This window comes from Oncorhynchus kisutch, linkage group LG17 (assembly GCF_002021735.2).
Source record: "Oncorhynchus kisutch isolate 150728-3 linkage group LG17, Okis_V2, whole genome shotgun sequence".
Lineage (NCBI taxonomy): Eukaryota > Metazoa > Chordata > Actinopteri > Salmoniformes > Salmonidae > Oncorhynchus > Oncorhynchus kisutch.
Window position 1 is genome coordinate 62,437,570 of NC_034190.2, and position 14,935 is coordinate 62,452,504.

The following is a 14,935-nucleotide window of genomic DNA, read 5'->3' on the forward strand; positions in this document are numbered from 1 at the left end:
TGAAGGTACCAAGTTCATCTGTACAAACAATAGTACGCAAGTATAAACAACATGGGACCACGCAGCTGTCATACTGCTCAGGAAGGAGACGCATTCTGTGTCCTAGAGATGAATGTACTTTGGTGCGAAAAGTGCAAGTGAATCCCAGAACAACAGCAAAGGACTTTGTGAAGATGCTGTAGGAAACAGGAACAAAGTATCTATATCCACAGTAAAACGAGTCCTATATCAACATAACCTGAATGGCCGCTCAGCAAGGAAGAAGCCACTGCTCCAAAACCGTCATAAAAAAGACAGACTACGGTTTGAAACTGCACATGGGGACAAAGATCGTACTTTTTGGAGAAATGTCCTCTGGTCTGATGAAACAAAAATAGTGATGACCATCATAATGACAATCATTATGTTTGAGGAAAAAGGGGGAGGCTTGCAAGCTGAAGAACACATCCCAACCGTGAAGCACTGGGGTGGCAGCATCATGTTGTGGAGGTGCTTTGCTGCAGGAGGGACTGGTGCACTTCACAAAATTGATGGCATCATGAGGAAGGAAAATGTATGTGGCTATATTGAAGCAACATCTCAAGACATCAGTCAGGAAGTTAAAGCTCGGTCGTAAATTTGTCTTCCAAATGGACATTGGCCCCAAGCATACTTCCAAGGTTGTGGCAAAATGGCTTAAGGACAACAAAGTCGAGGTATTGGAGTGGCCCTCACAAAGCCCTGACCTCAATCCTATAGAAAATTTGTGGGCAGAACTAAAAAGCATGTGCGAGCAAGGAGGCCTACAAACCTGACTCCGTTACTTACACCATCTCTGCTTTGAGGAATGGGCCAAAATTCACCCAACTTATTGTGGGAAGCTTGTGGAAGGCTACCTGAAACATTTGACCCGAAGATAAAAAAAAATGTAAAGGCAATGCTACCAGATATTAATTGAGTGTATGTAAACTTCTGACCCACTGGGAATGTGATGAAAGACACATAAAAGCTTAAATAAATCATTCTCTACTATTATTCTGACATTTCACATTCTTAAAATAAAGTTGTGCTCCTAACTGACCTAAGACAGGGAATTTGGGATTTTTTAAAACTTCCAACTGCAACTGTATGTATATCCCCTTTGCTATCTGCTCCTCAGCATTATGAAGGAGACCTCCCCCTGGTGGCTGTTAACAGTTATTACATAGTTGGTTGTGGAGCAGCTAGAAGGGTTGTTTCCATGTAACACCTTCAAGGACTTGTTGGCTTAAATTGAAGTTTCCAAGAAACTTTCCTTAATGCTGCCATAACAGCATTCTTCGGAACTGGGACAGAAATTCCAAAGTATAACATTACAAGTACTAGAACAAAACAAAATAAAATACTTTTTTTGAAACAACAGTGGATAGAAATCAGTTTCAGTGCCCACATTTGTTTAAAATCAGGTCAATCAGTGAGGTACAACACAATATGGACACAACAGCACAGTAAAATAGTTACAGATACCAAGCAGTCACAGGACAGCTACGTAAAAAGCAAATGCATGCAATGTAACATTGGTACCTTCCAAAAGTCTTGGTAGTCTTCCAAAAAAGGAAAAATGATAGCAACACCCAAAGATGGCCAACAAGGTTATATTCAATGCACTTGTACTTTTTTAAGCTTCAAAAGGAACATCCCAACTAACTTTCTCTCACCCCTCACCCACCCTCTCACAGGGCCGCTGTGACGTCAACATCCGCAACAACCGCAACCAGACGCCGCTGCAACTGGCGGTGACGCAGGGCCACGGGGACCTGGTGCAGCTGCTAGTGGTCGAGGGCGCGGACGTCAATGTGGAGGACGAGGATGGGGACACGGCCATGCACGTCGCCCTCAGCCGCCCGCAGCTGGCCAATGCCACGCTCACCCCCGCCACCACCAGCACCACGACCACCACGCAGGAGCGAGGAGAGGGGGGTCCGGGCTCGTCATCATCCTCGCTGTACTGTCAGGTAAGACTGTGAGGAAGGGTGTGATTTTTCTTGATTCATGAGTGGTGCAGGAGAAATGATGCAAAAAAGACCGGAAGAGAAGGGGAGACCAAAATAAGGGAGAGACCTGGTTTTGAATGAGACATTAAATCACTGAGAGAGAAATGAATTCTCCTTACACTATTAGGCTACCTAATCATCTTCCCTAGCTTCAAATAGGCACAATCACTCCTCGCCTCTCAATTGTCATACACAGGTTTGTTTAAAAAATGTGTTCCTTCTGTTAGCTAGGTCGGTTAATGCAAATCATCAGCATTGTGTTCTAGCAGCTGCTGCAACTGGCACAGCCAAAAGGGAATCAGCACAACCCCAAACACTGCAGCGCTCAAACAATGCTGGCCATCCGCCAAGCCATTTTGGATAGGGGTTAACTCACACTGTACATAAGGTGGCTAGTCTAAGTACCATGTATTCACATTGTCAGCAAAGGAGGGGAGTTCTAGATTTGATTGGATTTAGGCTCGTATTTCTCCAGCTGGGGTGCATCACTCCCTTGCTGTAATATAGTCTGAACGAGGACCAGACATCCCCTTTGCATTTTTAATTTTTTTTTATTGTAAGAAGAAAAGGTACCTTTTTATTTAACTATAGGCAAGTCAGTTCAGAACAAATTCTTATTTTCAATGACGGCCTAGGAACAGTGGGTTAACTGCCCAGGGGCAGAACGACAGATTTTTACCTTGTCTGCTCGGGGATTCGATCTTGCAACCTTTCGGTTACTATAGTAGTTCAACGCTCTAACCACTAGGCTACAGGTAGTAAACAGGTGGGCAGCTTGCATCTGACGTGCCGCTGATTACTAGAAGAGTATTGCTTAATTGATACTAATTAGCAATTACTTGTTTTTAGTGTCATCTGACATCCTCAGTAATCTTGTTGTGGTTGTTGTACACTGTACTTTCTGTCTGACTCTCTCTCATATCCTGTGTGTGCAGCTTTGACTCATGTGATTCCTTTAATTTACAAGAATAAAGGCTTGCCAGAACTCAACTCTCCCCCTCCCTCCTGTGTAGCTGAGCAGCTCGGGGCTGATGGGTAACACGGAGCTGAGCGTGGGCGCAGCCATTGCCTGTTTCCTGGCACAGGAGGGCGCCAACATCAACTACGCTAACCACAAGGGCAAGAGCCCGCTGGACCTGGTAGCTGACACAGCCGTGCTGCAGCTCATCAAGAGCTTCTCTGAGAAGCAGCGGTATGTACAGCTACTGACTGGCTGGCTGTATGGTCCTTAATGGTTCTACTATTATAACAGCACCTTTTACACTCATTGCTATGAAGGGTCAGCCTGGAGATTAAGGCCCCAATCAGACATACAGTGGCAAGGAAAAGTATGTGAACCCTTTGGAAATACCTGGATTTCTACATAAATTGGTCATAACATTTCGATCACAACAATAGACAAACACGGTCTGCTTAAGCTAATAACACACAAACAATTATACCTTTTCATGTCTTTATTGAACACACTGTGCAAAAATTCACAGTGCAGTGTGGGAAAAGTATGTGAACCCTTGGATTTGGTTGACCCTCCTTTGGCAGCAATAACCTCAACCAAACGTTTTCTGTAGTTGCAGATCAGACCTGCATAACAGTCAGAAGGAATTTTGGACCATTCCTTTTTTTTTTTTTACTGTTTCAGTTCAGCCATATTCTTGGGATGTCTTGTGTAAACTGCTCTCTTGAGGTCAGGACACTGACTGGGCCACTTCAGAAGGTGTATTTTCTTCTGTAGAAGCCATTCTGTTGTTGATTTACTTCTGTATTTTGGGTCATTGTCCTGTTGCATCACCCATATTCTATTGAGCTTCAATTGGGGGACAAATAGCCTAACTTTCTCCTGCAAAATGTCTTGATAAACTTTGGAATTCATTTTTCCGTCGATGATAGCAAGCTGTCCAAGCCCTGAGGCAGCAAAGCAGCCCAAAACCATGATGCTCCCTCCACCATAGTTTACAGTTGGGATGAGGTTTTAATGTTGGTGTGCTGTGCCATTCTTTTCTCCACAGATAGTGTTGTGTGTTCCTTCCAAACAACTCCATTTTAGTTTCATCTGTCCACAGAATATTTTGCCAGTAGCACTGTGGAATATCCAGGTGCACTTTCGCAAACTTCAGACATGCAGCAATGGGTTTTTTTGGACAGCAGTGGCTTCTTCCGTGGTGTACTCCCATGAACACCATTCTTGTTTAGTGTTTTACGTATTGTAGACTCGTCAACAGAGATGTTAGCATATTCCAGAGATTTCTGTAAATCTTTAGCTGACACTCTTAGCATTCTGTGCTGTGCTCTTGCAGTCATTTTTTGCAGGACAGCCACTCCTAGGGAGAGTAGCAGCAGTGCTAAACTTTCTCCATTTATAGACAATTTGTCTTACCATGATGGACTGATGGACTCCAAGGCTTTTAGAGATACTTCTTTAACCCTAGTCATTAGCCTAGGGGTTCACGTACGTTTTACAACCTACACTGTGAATGTTTAAATTATGTATTAAATATAGACAAAAAAATGCCATTTGTGTTATTAGTTTAAGCACACTGTTTGTGTATTGTTGTGATTTAGATGAAGATCAGATCAAATTTGATGAACAATTTATGCAGAAACCCAGGTAATTCCAAGGGGTTCACATACTTTTTCTTTGCCATTGTAAATGGGCTTTAAAATAAGTGGAAAAGATGAGAACAAAAAACTAACCAAAACAAAGATAAGAGAACAAATCCTATCGTACACTATGTGTACCAATCAGTCTTTTCATCCATCCGTTCCTCCAGGTTGCAGCGGCTGCAGGCCATCACGTGCGGCACGTCACTGAGCAGCACCAGCCTGCGGCGGGTCCACACCACGCCCAATACCATGACTAACCTGGCCATGCCCGTCCTGCCGGGGCCCAGCGAGTGTCTCATCTGCTCTGAACTGACGCTGCTCGTCCTCTTCTGCCCCTGCCAGCACAGCGTCGCCTGCGAAGGTAGATGGCGTGTGTGTGTGTGTGTGTGTGTGTGTGTGTGTGTGTGTGTGTGTGTGTGTCTCTGTGTGTGTGTGTGTGTGTGTGTCTCTGTGTGTGTGTGTGTGTGTGTGTCTCTGTGTGTGTGTGTGTGTGTCTCTGTGTGTGTGAGTGTGTGTCTCTGTGTGTGTGTGTGTGTGTGTCTCTGTGTGTGTGTGTGTCTGTGTGTGTGTGTGTGTCTGTGCAAGAAAGAATGTTGGTGGGGCAGCTGGAGCATTAAGACTAGTCCTGGACTAAAATGTATCCATTGGAAGTGGTTTTAGTCCAGGACTAGGTTTAATCAGTTTCTAAGAAACCGGCCTTTGGCTTTCCCACAAGATCTGAAGTAACTCCTTGTGCCTCTCCCTAATATCTCCAGAGTGTGCTCATCGAATGAAGAAATGCATCAAATGCCAGGTCACGATCACCAAGAAAATAAGACAAGGTAATGATACCACAGATGAGTAGAAGCCCTTTCTTGTTTTCTGATGTGTGTCGGTGAGGGGCATTGGTAGTAATTGATAAATAGAAGCTACAACATAAATAGATGTCCTGATAATACTAGTACAGATCACAATACCTTTTAGTGGAGTGTGATGTTAAATGGTGAAGTGAATGACATGTATCCCCCTCCTCTCTCTCCAGACCAGACAGAGGTGGACTGCAGCCCGGACTCGGAGCAGCACAACCTGCTGGAGCAGCTACAGTCACGCTACCGCCAGATGGAGGAGCGTATCACCTGCCCCATCTGCATCGACAACCACATCAAGCTGGTCTTTCAGTGCGGCCACGCCTCCTGCATCGACTGCAGCGCCGCCCTCAAGACATGCCCCATCTGCAGGCAGACCATCCGCGAGCGCATTCAGCTCTTTGTCTGACCCAGGCCCCTGTCCTCCGCCTCCTTTCTCCCCCCCATGAAGTGGCCCAGGGGTGGTCAGCTTGTTGCCCGTTTTCTGCTGGTGTCCGTTAGTCGGTCAGTCTGCGTCTCAGTCCTTTGGGATAAGCCACTTGCTCATCCATCCTGGCTCAGCCGCTGCGCTTTGTTGTGTTCTGTTGCGCCAGGGGTGTAATCATTACGCCGATTCTGTTGCAAAATGTTTTGCCACAGAAACTGTTTACTCAAAACAGAAAAACACAAATTAGAGTTTCTATTGGGCAAATTCAGGTAGTTCCCTCCGTGTTTCGTTCCATTTGCTTTGTTTGCTTCCATTTTGTTCTTAAAGAGTAAACGGTTTCCGTAATGAATACACCCCAGGGTTTCCAGCAGTGTCACATAGCTGGATATGGTCATACTGACTAGATTTAGTTTTTTTTGTTGCCCATTTCTGCATGGGGAAAAAAATCCATCCACTACCCCTGAAAGGCTCTGCAATGCTTTCTCCGTGGCCCCCAGTAACCAGCAGCCACAGCCGGTTACATCAGGAGGAGGTGGTTGTGCCGCAAGCTCCACTCATATTGGTGAACAAGGAGGATGTCCCTACGAACCAGGGAGGATGTCCATCTGAATAGGCCCTCACCTGTGCTGCTCTAAGAGGATGTCTGTTATTCCCCATTTGATTGCACCCCGTTTGCCTGTCTTACCTCCCCTGTTTACAAGGCTGCAGAGAACAGTCCATCTCCCTGTCTTGAATCCTGTGTATTATGTTTGCTCTCCTTCATATGAAGCTGTTTGTAATAAGTGTTAGTCTCCAGAGGGTGATGGTATAACTAAAGGCTCCTCTGTATAGCCCCTCCCGCTTGCCGTACATACGTAAGAGGAAAATACACACTATATGCATGAGTACATGCATATTCTAAGCTGAAGACTTTGTTGTGGATTTGGTTACATGTGTGGTTTTAAGAGTACCCGTAATTAGTACTGAGTTATTCATGTCTGAAGGTGTTTCTATTTAGCTAAAGTCATATTATTTTTGGTGTTTGATCTGCAAAAAAAGGATTTCTGCTGTAATTTCACCCAAGCCTATGTCCTTCTCTACTCAGGGTCCTGATTCATTGAAACACTTCTAGTATCAAAAGGGTTGTGGAATGTTTTGTTTTTGTCAAACGTTTTTACATTAGAGCCTTCTGACAATTTGTTGTGCATTTACTAAGGGACTTGTAGATATCTGGTAAAACAACAGCTTGGACTGTTTTATAGCAGAATAGACGTGTAGATGAGTTCACTTCAGCCCAACATACCGTTCTTGCTTTTGGTATGAAATGAATGTTGAAATACACCATAAGAGAGGTTTGCGTGTTGCTTTAAAAGAAAGGAAATACTTATTGGTCTGCTGTCGCAGTGGCAGTGCAACTCATTTTCCTTATACCATCACCCAGATACCTATTGTTCTTTGTAGATTTGTATAAAAAGCATGAACGAAGCCCGTGTCTGTTGTTGTCTGAACCTGAGCGCCTCTGTCCGTCCACTCAGCGTGTAGCGTAGCGTTGTACTGCCCAGCAAGTGGGTTAGCTGCCCATCCGCTTGCTAGCATCATCACACTCAGCCTCAGACAGGGCTCAGCCAATTGGGTGGTGCAGAAAGGTTTGTCATTGAGTTTAGGTCAACTTTGGACTCTTGCGGGCAGAATTACCTTTGATTTCTGGAAGCCTTGGTGTTCTTTGGATAGAGGAAGATAACTCCTCCAATACAGATCAGAAAGGATTATTGGTCAATGGAGGTGGGTAAACTTCTCTAAAAGCTGAGTCAGAAAAATTATGTATATGCTTGTTCTTTATTTTGTCACAATGTGGACTTTTGGCAGCCTTTGGACTCTTGTAATGTATTTTTTTCTCAAACAGTAAACATTGAATTAGACATGGCAACAAAAAAAGTGGAACTGTACATCTGTAGTTACGTGTCTCGTATCATATTCAGCCTACTTAGAAGAAACCCTCCCCAGTCTGTTTGGCAAAGCATTTTGGATTGTACATCATCCTTTGTATTTTTTGGTTTGTTTTCCAAAGGGCTTATGTGTTTTTAAAAAATGATCGATTCGTTTTTTCTATTGTAAACTTCCATTGACAGGGGTTTGTAGATCCCAGCTTTCGGTAAGCCAATTAAGATGTACATTTTGAATGTTAGAAAAAATGTAACCTGTCTTACTCTGCCTTTTTGTGGAAAGGTTGTAAAGATGTGAGAGAGGGTACAAGCGGGGGAAAGTAAGGTTTACTCTAAGAAGTACTACTACACCAGTGCCAAATCTTTAAAAGGATGTGCACAGGACTGCACAGCCTAGTTCATCTAGATATAATGCTCTAGCCATTATCAATGTTTTGAAATAATTCAATAGCACTATTGTGGCTCCCAATGTTGATTTTGTCTCAAACTATCATAGCTATGTACTATTTGGGCAAAAGAGCAAGAGCATATTGTGAGTATGCTATGGAAAACAGGCTGTAGGTTACAAAAAAAGTTGTGCACTACATGGGGAATAGGGTGTCATGAGACTACACCCATTCCCTCTTTCCCAGCTTCTCAATGACAACTGATATTAAAGAAGAAGAAAGAAAAATTTGAGCCAAAACGTTATAATTTTAATGAATCGAGTCTTTATGATCATTAAAGATTGTCATCTGGTGTCCTTACATTGGGTCATGTGAGTATTCTCTGTACACAGGTAAAAACCATTATTTAGGAGAGCCAGGAGGTTTGGAAATGTACTACTAGAGGTTTGCTATGAGAACTACATATACTATTTAAGCAAGAAATGTTACTATTTGTGTGTACAGCACTTGGAGTTCTGATGTTGGCCTTACTGTCCATTCCTCCAACGTTGACGTGTTTGTTCAGTTGTATTCTGTCCGAAAATATTTTGCAATAAATATGGAACTGTTTTATAAGTATTTGGTGTTCTGCGCTTAATCAGTCACTGTCTCCTCCCAACATGTACAGTGCATTCGGAAAGTATTCAGACACCTTGAATTTTTCAAAAATGTGTAATGTATTTTTCTCAATCTACACACAATACACCATAATGAAAAGCAAAAATGTTTTTTTTAATTTTTGCACATTTAAAAAACAAAAAGGAAATCACATTTACATAAGTATTCAAACCCTTTACTCAGTACTTTGAAGAACCTTTGGCAGCGATTACAGCCTCAAGTCTTCTTGGGTATGATGCTACAAACTTGGCACACCTGTATTTGGGGAGTTTCTCTCAAGCTCTGTCAGGTTGGATAGGGAATGTCGCTGCAGCTATTTTCAGGTCTCTCCAGAGATGTTCGATCAGGTTCAAGCCCGAGCTCTGGCTGGGCCACTCAAGGACATTCAGAGACTTGTCCCAAAGCCACTCCTGCATTGTCTTGGCTGTGTGCTTAGGGTCGTTGTCCTGTTGGAAGGTTAACCTTTTCCCGTCTGTGGTTCTGAGCTCTCTGGAGCAGGTTTTCATCAAGGATCTCTCTCCATCACAGGCTTCATTAGGAAATGCATCAACGGCATTGTCCCCACAGTGAAGGTTCACTGCTTCCCCCAATCAAAAGCCCTGGATTAACACAGAGGTTGGTGCTAAAATAAAGGACAGGGCTACCACACACCGGGCTATCAAAGCCAACTCCTAGGCTACTGCTGAAGACACAAACAAGTACAAGAAGTCCCGCTACGACCTCTGGAGAGCCACCAAACAAGCAAAAGGACCATAGGAACCAGGTGGAATCCTATTACACAAGCTCTGACGCTCACATCATGTGGCAGAGGCTACGTTCTATTACGTATTACAAAGGAAGACCCAGCCATGATCTGCCACACTATGCCTCACTACCAGACTAATTCAATGCATTTTATGCACGCTTCGACAAAAATAGCACCAGGACCAAGCATGAGGGCCCCCCCGAACCAGGGGACTGGGTGATCTCGCTCTTCGAGGCAGGCGTCCACTACATAAAGAAAATAATGTACTTTTACTTCATACATTTTCCCTGACACTCAAAAGCACTTGTTACATTTCGAATGCTTAGCAGGACAGGAAAATGGTCCAATTCACACTTATCAAGAGAACATGTGTGGTCATCACTACTGCCTCTGATCATAGCCAGGTCGTGGCTTTTTTATGCGTCAGGTCATTCATCCGCATGAAATGCCTGGATGGAAACGTGGTTAGTGTAGTAGTTTTTTGTTGTTGTTGATGTGACGTCATTGCGTCCAACCGTTTATATCGACAATATATTTAAATGAGAACGCACCTATTTTCTATTCAAACGTTATAAATGGAAAGATAGCTACTGATTGAGATAGGTGGGTATCCACCACAAATTGCTGTAGCCTGCTCAGAAATTAAGCGTCGGGCACCCCACCTGTTTCGATCAATCAGAGAAGACAGAGAGGAAGAGGTAGAGGCCTAAACTCGGCGGGAAATCTATCTCCCTCCAGCAGGTGGCGTTTTATCGCCCACCGAGCAAGGAGTTTTGAAATGGAGGTCAGTCATTGTGTGTCGAATTTGGTCAACAAAAAATTTAATGGCTTATTTACTACGTGAGGTTTATTTGATTGAATATACGTTTCGTAATGCTTAGGTTATGAGTGTACGGATATAAGTAGGACAAGTGACATCCCCGCAACTTTAAGAAAAAAAACACTATATCCGAGATGGCTATGCACATTACTGGCATGAGGCTTATAGCATAGCATTTATCCATTGAATAAAGGCGGTTGACGTCAACAACCCTCAATGAATATTCAATCAACTATTACATAATTGAATGTATCCACCAATCCAAAGAAAGGATAGGAGGGAGCTAAGCATCCTGCCATGCCACTTTGTGGACGATGCCTAGCATTGTTAGGACATTGAATCTCATGAGGGACAACTTTAGCATTTAAGCTAATTAGCAACTTTTCAACAACTTAATTTTTAGTTACTTTGCAACAACTTAGCATGTTAGCTAACCCATCCCCTAACCTTAACCGTTTAGCTAACCCTTCTCCTAACCTTAACACCTAGCTAACGAGTTGGCTAGCTAACCAGCTAGCTAGAATTCGTAAACATATACGTTCTGCAAATTCTTAACATATAATACAAAATGGGTGCTGGACATCCACAAATTAAATGGAGTGTATCGGATTTACTTACATAATAATACGAAATGCTCTGAGACCAGGTTGAGATGGCAGCATTATACATTGTTGGATTAATTCATGGTGCACAAAAAATATTTAATTTAATGATGGAGCATTTCCTAAATTCCAACGACCCACCTGCAACTAGCCATTGGAGTTGAGACAGCGGTGCCTTCCAAGTCAAAAATTAAGGAAGTATTGCCAAGTAAATATTTGTTAAATTAATTGATGGATTGAACTACCCCAAACTGCAACGGTTTATTGCAAGAGTAGCCTGCATGATTGCATATCAACCATTGCAGATCTGCAGTTAGGGGGAAGTCTCTCTAGAGTCAAAGGACCACCTTTCAGGGGATTAATACTGTGGGCTTGCAAACCTGATGATTAGCACCAGGATCTGATGTCATATTCACACCTGAAGCAAAGACTGTACAGTATTAAGAAACTCTGTGCCTGAAATTTTTGGCATTCAACCAAAAGCTATTCTCTGTGGTGGAAAAATTGGGCACACACAGTGGCCCCGTTTACATTGCATATTTCAAAAACTTTGCAAAATGTAAAGGACAATAGTTCAAATTATTTAAATAATTAATTTTGACAGAACCTTCAGTAAATTTTGAAATAGCAATCGATAAAAAAAAAAAACTTATGCCCCAATTTCAAACAATGTAATGTGAGGAATAGGAAAAACAAATACAATAGGATGTAATTTGTTAATGAATCCATAACTACTCAAAACATATAGCCTAATGGTAAAATCCTAAAAAGGTCACCAACTAGTCCAATTAAAATTAAGATGAGATCTGGACCATTTAGGGGGCATTTCCATGTACTCACATCGCATCAGTTTGTACTGATTTCTGGACTGGATCGATGAACCGTTGAACTCCTATGTTTGAAAATTAAAATGGACAATTCCAATCCGTGACTCCAAAACTTGAATTACAAGGCTACCGTCTCATTTCCGAAAACATAACATTTCTGTTGATAATTTTAACCTCAACCTGAAGAATATATAAAATCTATGGTCCTAAAATAAGACATTTAATTTAAATGTAGAGATTAAAAGGTATAGATTTGGTTTATTGACATTTTGAACAATTGCATCACCGGTAGCAAAAGGACCCGATGCAACTGTATCTTCCACGTCTGTCCTCATGAGGCATAGGGACTTCAAACGTCTTCTCTTACTGTGGTCTTATACCAAATGATTCTGAACCCATCTCAGACTTCAACCGATACACAGAACTCTTGTGCAAAATACTGGAACAATTATACATCTGGTTATATGTCAGTATTACAGAAAAATAATTAAACTATCTGTTTCTCGATGTATAAACTAAACAACACATTAAAGCCTTTGAACTCAAGCTAATCATAAATACAAAGATGTACATCAACTTTTTTTTTTTAAAGCTATAAAAAAAAAGTTATCTACAATTGGATTCACAGTAGCGGTAAGCTGCCTTGAGGTGCCAGAATGATTCCAAAGACATAGAAAAGTCCCATCAGGAGGTTGAGCTTAGCTGTCTTTTGGGGGATCTTGGAATAGCACTGGCTGCGGAACTGCCTCTCCAGGGGGAAGGCCATGGGCAGCGTGAGCAGGGGCAGGGCCATGCTGATGGTGTAGTGGGTGGCCAAGATGCAGAAGAGCACGTAAGGGAAAAACAGCAGGAGGTTGAAGAGGATGTAGGACAGCGTGGGCCCAATGAGAATGGCCAGAGTGACGATGCCTGCCTGTTTGTCAGAGTCCATGTCTCTGGTGTTGTTGCTGTGTAGAATGGCCTCAGTGTTGAGGGCCAGGGGGACGGCGTAGACCAAGGGCAGGACTGACAGGTAGCCCACCTGCACGGCGTGGGCAAACATGACTGCCAGGGGGCCAAATGTGATCAGGATCACCACATCCCCCAGGGCCACATACTTAAGACCAATGCCTGAAAACAGGACAAGGAAGATATCATAAGTATCTGGATATTAGTGTGTGTGTGTGTGTGTGTGTGTGTGTGTGGTTAGTATTGGTAAAAATATATAACTTAAAATGTCAGTACATCTTTAAAAAAAAAAACAAGTTAAATGGTTAGCTCACCTCCCGTGTACAGGAAAGAACTTGAGAGCCCTCCAAAATAAATAAGGGCCAGATGTTCCATCCTCAATGTGGAGAGAAAGTAGAGCAGTGTGGCACACAAGCAGCCCAGAGAGTAGAGCAGCGCTCCAAACATGACAACATCCTGCGGTGCCAGGATCTCATCCACAAGAGTCCTATCATCACTCTTCTTGTGGTCGATCCCTTTGGAGAAGTCATAGTAGGTGTTAACCAGGTTCCCTGCCCCATGCACCACCAGCACAGCTATGGCACACACCATGAGGATGATCAAGTCCACAGAGCCCTCCAGCTTGTAGGCCAGGGCACTGCCCAGCGCCACCGGTGTGAGAGAGGCGCTGAAACTCCACGGCCGCAGGGCCAGCACATAAGCAGCACACTTGTTCCTCATGTCGGACGAAACTCTGGCCATCCCTGACCTTTGCTGGTCAGAGGTGTGGTTCCGCACAATGTCATTCAAACCAGAATGCCTTGTCTCATGTCCATTCGATCCAGCCAAAACAAATGTCTCAGCGTGGCTTGTTTTCTGCCCCACAGCCATACCGCTGCCAAGGTCCACAGTAGTGCCAGCAACAATCATAAAGAAATGGATAGTAAACCTGAAATGGAGTTAGAGGTCACACATATAACCTAATTTAGATACAGTGAACATCTCATGTAAGGATTAAGTGCAACAGAATCCAGGCTCTGAAATTAATTTAAAACCAGTAAGAATCAATTATTATATTGTCCATCATTGAAGGGTTACAAGAGCATGCAACAGGAAAAATACATTTATGTTGAGCAGGATTAAAGCTCGCTACTACATGCTAGGACGAGGCAACAAGTCTGTTTAATTTCCAGTACTTCCATCCTGACTAACAGTAGCTAGAAATATGTTAGCTGGACCAGCTGTATTTCGATGCACAATCTTGTAAATGGTACAAAAACAACTGTTGGATGGCCACATTGCTTGCTTCCTACAACCTCGTAAAATGTGCCTTCAGAGCATTGCACTAGGGGGCTGGATAGTCAACTAACTAGCTACAGAGATTAAAGGATTAAAGCTAAACGCAAACTAGCCAGTGTGCTAATTAGCTAGCTAGCCAATAGCCAGGGAGAATTGAAATGTTCGACACCGGATATTACCTGTTTTATGTATCCTTTCTCTCATAAACTATTTCACACCATGTAACAACATCTTTCTGTGACCGCTACATAACTACAGGGCTGACCCTGCTCCGTTGGCAAGCCTGCTACGTGTCAATTTTGAGGATATTTCACTGGCTGATCACAGTTAACCCTGACGGACGCCATTTTGTCCAACCAAAGTGCAGTATAAATAGGCACCGTTGGAAACGCATTCCAATGTCATCTGAGTTCCGCGTCTTGTGACGCTGACATGTCCAATACCCCTTTTCTCAAGATGAATTAAAATATATATTTCTCTAAACATTTTTTATAAAAAGTATCGCTTATTATCACACTCGCACCAACTCATATATTACAAATACTAAGGCAGGAATTACATGATTGGTTCTTTGGTGGTGGGTCAAAACAGCTCCGTGTAAAATTTGCCATAGGGTAGAGACAGATCTAGGGTCAGCTCGATCTCTCCCTATCCCACCCGAATTTGTTAAAGAGCGAACTCAGACCAGCATGGGTAAATATTATACCCACTCAACTACACGTCTCCAAAAACATTTGTATGTACATGTTTGTTTCAATAGTTTTCGAACGTTGCCGACTACGAATGCACACCAGACTCAAATTGCGTGTTTTGGCACTTCACACACGCACTTATTTGATGTAAACTAGGCTACAACCTTTGCGGT

The 14,935-nt window shown here is 43.0% G+C and overlaps 2 protein-coding genes across 6 annotated transcripts in view; one reads left to right on the forward strand and one right to left on the reverse strand.

Moving 5' to 3' along the window:
* LOC109908073 (E3 ubiquitin-protein ligase MIB2) overlaps positions 1-8,811 on the forward strand; it is a 76,180-nt gene extending 67,369 nt beyond the window's left edge. For all 5 annotated transcript variants that reach the window (XM_031794334.1, XM_031794335.1, XM_020506505.2 and 2 more), the window contains 5 exons: positions 1,698-1,973; positions 3,026-3,204; positions 4,781-4,974; positions 5,369-5,434; positions 5,635-8,811. In XM_031794334.1, coding sequence (XP_031650194.1) covers positions 1,698-1,973; positions 3,026-3,204; positions 4,781-4,974; positions 5,369-5,434; positions 5,635-5,867 — 948 coding nt within the window. In that variant the 3' untranslated portion in view covers positions 5,868-8,811. The remainder of the gene's footprint in view (positions 1-1,697; positions 1,974-3,025; positions 3,205-4,780; positions 4,975-5,368; positions 5,435-5,634) is intronic.
* A 3,003-nt stretch (positions 8,812-11,814) lies between these two features.
* Positions 11,815-14,445, reverse strand: LOC109908074 (ubiA prenyltransferase domain-containing protein 1-like). Its single transcript, XM_020506507.2, has 3 exons — positions 14,250-14,445; positions 13,107-13,720; positions 11,815-12,954 (listed from the first exon to the last, which is right to left on the reverse strand). The coding sequence occupies exons 2-3, from the start codon at positions 13,699-13,701 to the stop codon at positions 12,467-12,469; spliced, it is 1,083 nt and encodes a 360-aa protein (XP_020362096.1). The 5' UTR covers positions 13,702-13,720; positions 14,250-14,445; the 3' UTR covers positions 11,815-12,466.
* Positions 14,446-14,935: the final 490 nt, after the last annotated feature.

What these genes read in the sequence shown, in the direction of transcription:
- LOC109908074 (XM_020506507.2), bottom strand. Translation starts at nt 13,701, where the DNA reads ATGATTGTTGCTGGCACTACTGTGGACCTTGGCAGCGGTATGGCTGTG. An exon ending in TTCTTTCCTGTACACGGGAG is followed by an intron (nt 12,955 to 13,106) that starts GTGAGCTAACCA and finishes TCCTGTTTTCAG; the next exon opens with GCATTGGTCTTAAGTATGTG.